Source organism: Echinops telfairi, unplaced genomic scaffold (assembly GCF_000313985.2).
Source record: "Echinops telfairi isolate 266 unplaced genomic scaffold, ASM31398v2 ScPeMD7_7475;HRSCAF=8513, whole genome shotgun sequence".
In the NCBI taxonomy this organism is placed as follows: Eukaryota; Metazoa; Chordata; class Mammalia; order Afrosoricida; family Tenrecidae; genus Echinops; species Echinops telfairi.
Genome location: NW_022111379.1, coordinates 13,674,057 through 13,677,583, shown reverse-complemented (window position 1 = coordinate 13,677,583; position 3,527 = coordinate 13,674,057). Strand labels below are relative to the sequence as shown.

At 58.0% G+C, this 3,527-nt stretch overlaps 1 protein-coding gene across 1 annotated transcript in view; it reads left to right on the top strand.

Moving 5' to 3' along the window:
• The first annotated feature begins 1,373 nt into the window (after positions 1–1,373).
• HAAO (3-hydroxyanthranilate 3,4-dioxygenase) overlaps positions 1,374–3,527 on the top strand; it is a 12,759-nt gene continuing 10,605 nt past the window's right edge. The window contains exon 1 of the mRNA XM_004699771.2: positions 1,374–1,488. Coding sequence (XP_004699828.1) covers positions 1,409–1,488 — 80 coding nt within the window. The 5' untranslated portion in view covers positions 1,374–1,408. The remainder of the gene's footprint in view (positions 1,489–3,527) is intronic.

The following is a 3,527-nucleotide window of genomic DNA, read 5'->3' as shown; positions in this document are numbered from 1 at the left end:
GTAACAAGCTCCCAGAGCAAACATCACACATCTAGATCCGTGGTGCTTCGAGCTTCATTGTTTATCGCTCCCCTCTGATTGCTTGCAGATGAGAATGATGCAGAACGTGGCCTGAACCAAACAATGGTGCTGAACAATGTTCTGGAAAGAAATGCTGCCGCCGAAAAGGCGCTAAATAAATAACGAAGGAGAAGGGAGAGTGGGGGGAGAGAGCGGCAGGGATCCCGTTTCGCCATTGTCTGGGTTTTGACTTCAACTGGGGGAGTATAGGTCTGAGGACCACCCCCTACCCCCAACCCCCAACCCCCTCCCTAAGTCCGCACATCACGCTTGATGTGCGGAAAGACGGCACTGGGGGAGTTTTAAAGAACTTTAGCGCCGTGGTCTGGTTTCAGGGACCTGACTTATTGTTCCTCTCCTCCCTCCCCTGCGACCCCCTCGACTGCATCCTCCTCCCACACACAGCCACAATTTCCAAAGAATCCGAAATCCTGCAAAAAGGGGAAGAAGGGCAGGCTCCCCTCCCCTCGCCTCCACACCCTCAGGTCTCTCCCCTGGGGTTAGCAGTCTCCATCCTTTGCATCATCCTTCCGAGCCTCCCACCCCACTCCGAATTCCTCATGCACCCCAGTTCTTTCTCAGCGAATGCGGAGCTGATGTCTCCGTGCTGGCATCCCTGTGTCTGTAGCCGTGCCGCCCCCCGCCCCCACCCCCGAGGGCGACTGGGGTCTGTGCTGCACTGGGCTCCCCGGGCCTCCAGCCGCTCCCGCCTCGAGGGCCAGCCCAGCCCAGGGGGGGTCCCAGCACCACGGGACCCTCTGTCCTGACCGCCCTCCACGGGGAAGGACTGGGCACCTAGTGGGTACGGCGGCGACCGCTGTCCATTCTCTTCCCATGACCCATCATCCCCGGACACCCAGAGATGGTTTATGAGCAGCATTCCCATTGTTCCGCTGCGAAAACTGAGGCTTCGAGCCATGGGCTCGGAGACACCCCCCCGCCCCCCGTGACAGCATTTCTTTGGGGCCACCGAAGAGTCCGGATGGAAAGTCGGACGAGAAGCGACCCCTGGATGCTGGCGCGCCGGTGCGCAGCGCCCCCAGAATGAGAGGCGCGGTCTAGGAGGGTCCCCTAGGGAGCTGAGCCCCTGCGGGCGGAGAAGTGGGGGTGGGGTGGAGTAGGGGTGCTCACAAGGACGGGCCTCAGGGCAGCAGTGAGAGCGGTGAGGCTCCAGACCAGCCCGGGGACCCTCAGCCTGGCACCCGGGTACCTGGAGAGAGAGTCCCGCTCTTTGCCCTCGGGCTGTTGTTGATTAACCACGTGGCCGATAGGCGGCTATTAGGCACCTCGCTCCCGGGTCAGCCCCGAGGACGGAGCTGGAGAAGACCGCGCGGCGCTCCCGGGGACCATGGAAGGGCCCGTGAGAGTGAAAACCTGGGTGGAAGGAAACCGCACCTCCTTCCTGCCCCCAGTCTGCAACAAGCTCCTGTAAGTTCCAGCCTCCCCTCCGCCCCACGCCCTCTCCTCGACTCCAATTTCCACCGCCACCACCACCCCCCAGCCCGCCCCCCGTTCCACCTCCTTTCTCTGCGCCCTTACCCCTCAACCTCCAGCCCTGCGTCCCTTATCCAGAGCCCACAGGAGGGGGGTGGGCTGTCAATCTCAGGGGGGCCTTCATGGGGGAGGGAGGACCAGCGGTTCCGGGCTCCACCGCCCTACATCTGTTCCTTTTTCTGGGGGCTGCATGGTAGTGCCGAGAACTGTGACCTTGTTTTCTGAGGGTGGCTGGACGGATCCTACCTACTCCCTGCCAGTGTCCCCAGCGCTTTGGGGAAATGGCAACGTTTGGGGAGAGTGGTTTTCTGAGCCAAACCAAACCCGTGGCCAGTGAGTCAGCTCAGGCCCATGGCAGACCCGAGAACTGCCCCCAGGGGTTCCAAGGCTGAAAATCTTTAAAGGAGCAGACAGCTTCCTCTTCCTGATGTAGGGCCGCTGGTCAGTTCAAACTGCCAACTTTTTGGCTAGCAGCCTAGGTCTTTCTTAAGTGCTAAGGCCCCAGAGCTTCTGACATAGGACCGAAATCACAGTCCAGCCCAGGTCTGCAGGCAAAGGGGGGAGTCCAAGTCCCAGCTGCGTTGGCATACACACTCATACCAGGCCTTCCCAAAGCAACTTGTGCCTGCAGCGCCCACGGGGCTGTTCATCTTACTCGGGCACACCTCTCAGGCCCTCCAGTGTACCCCTCCTCCTCCCTCCCCTTCCCACAGCTCTGTGATGGGGCCTAGTGAGCTCATGTTTCCTGGATCTGCAGGACAGCTCCTACAGGTGGGCCCTAGTCCAGACAGTCACAAACCCACCCCATCTCCAGGCTAGACTACACCCACGCTGAATGCACTCATTTGGTTCTCCCAGGTGACCCAAGAGGTCGGCCTTTAATCAGTAACTGGCCCGGTCACAGGGCCAGGATGAGGCAAGTCCACCAAACTGTTTGACTCCAAAGTCTACGCTTGGGGTCACTGTGCAAGGCTAGGACCCTGGCTGGTTGTCAACTGCTCCCCAAATGCCCCATCCTGTCTGTCACAGGTATCGTTTTGTGATTGGCTTTGTCTCCTGCCTTTGTCATGAACACCCCTCTTCACAGTCCCTCTCCCCCACCTTGGGCCCATCTCATGTCTACCTGTTCTCCTCTACCACCTCATTTCCCACCGAGGCAGTGCTGGATGTCTCTGCCCCAGCATCTATAATCATACAGCCAGAGGGCATCAACACATGTTCACTGAGCACCACTGAGGGTGGGGCACTATTGTGGACACTGGATATAGCAAGGGACAACGTACAACAATCCCTACCTCAAGGAGCTGCTGTTCTCCTGGAAGCAGGCAGCTAATCAATAGCCACCTACAAGGCAGTTGGACACCAGGCTGCATGGACAGGGCAGGGCCACAGGCCTGGTGGGATCACAGACATGGTGGGACCATAGGCACGAGGATCACAGACATGGTGGGATCACAGACATGAGGATCACAGACATGATGGGATCACAGACATGGTGGGATTACAGACACGAGGATCACAGACATGGTGGGACCATAGATATGAAGATCACAGACATGAGGATCACAGACATGGTGGGACCATAGACATGAGGATCACAGACATGGTGGGACCATAGACATGAGGATCACAGACATGATGGGATCACAGACATGGTGGGATCACAGACATGAGGATCACAGACATGGTGGGATCATAGATATGAAGATCACAGACATGAGGATCACAGACATGGTGGGACCATAGACATGAGGATCACAGACATGGTGGGATCACAGACATGATGGGATCACAGACATGGTGGGATCATAGACATGAGGATCACAGACATGATGGGATCACAGACATGAGGATCACAGACATGGTGGGACCATAGAGATGAGGATCACAGACATGGTGGGATCACAGACATGAGGATCACAGACATGGTGGGACCATAGACATGAGGATCACAGACATGGTGGGATCACAGA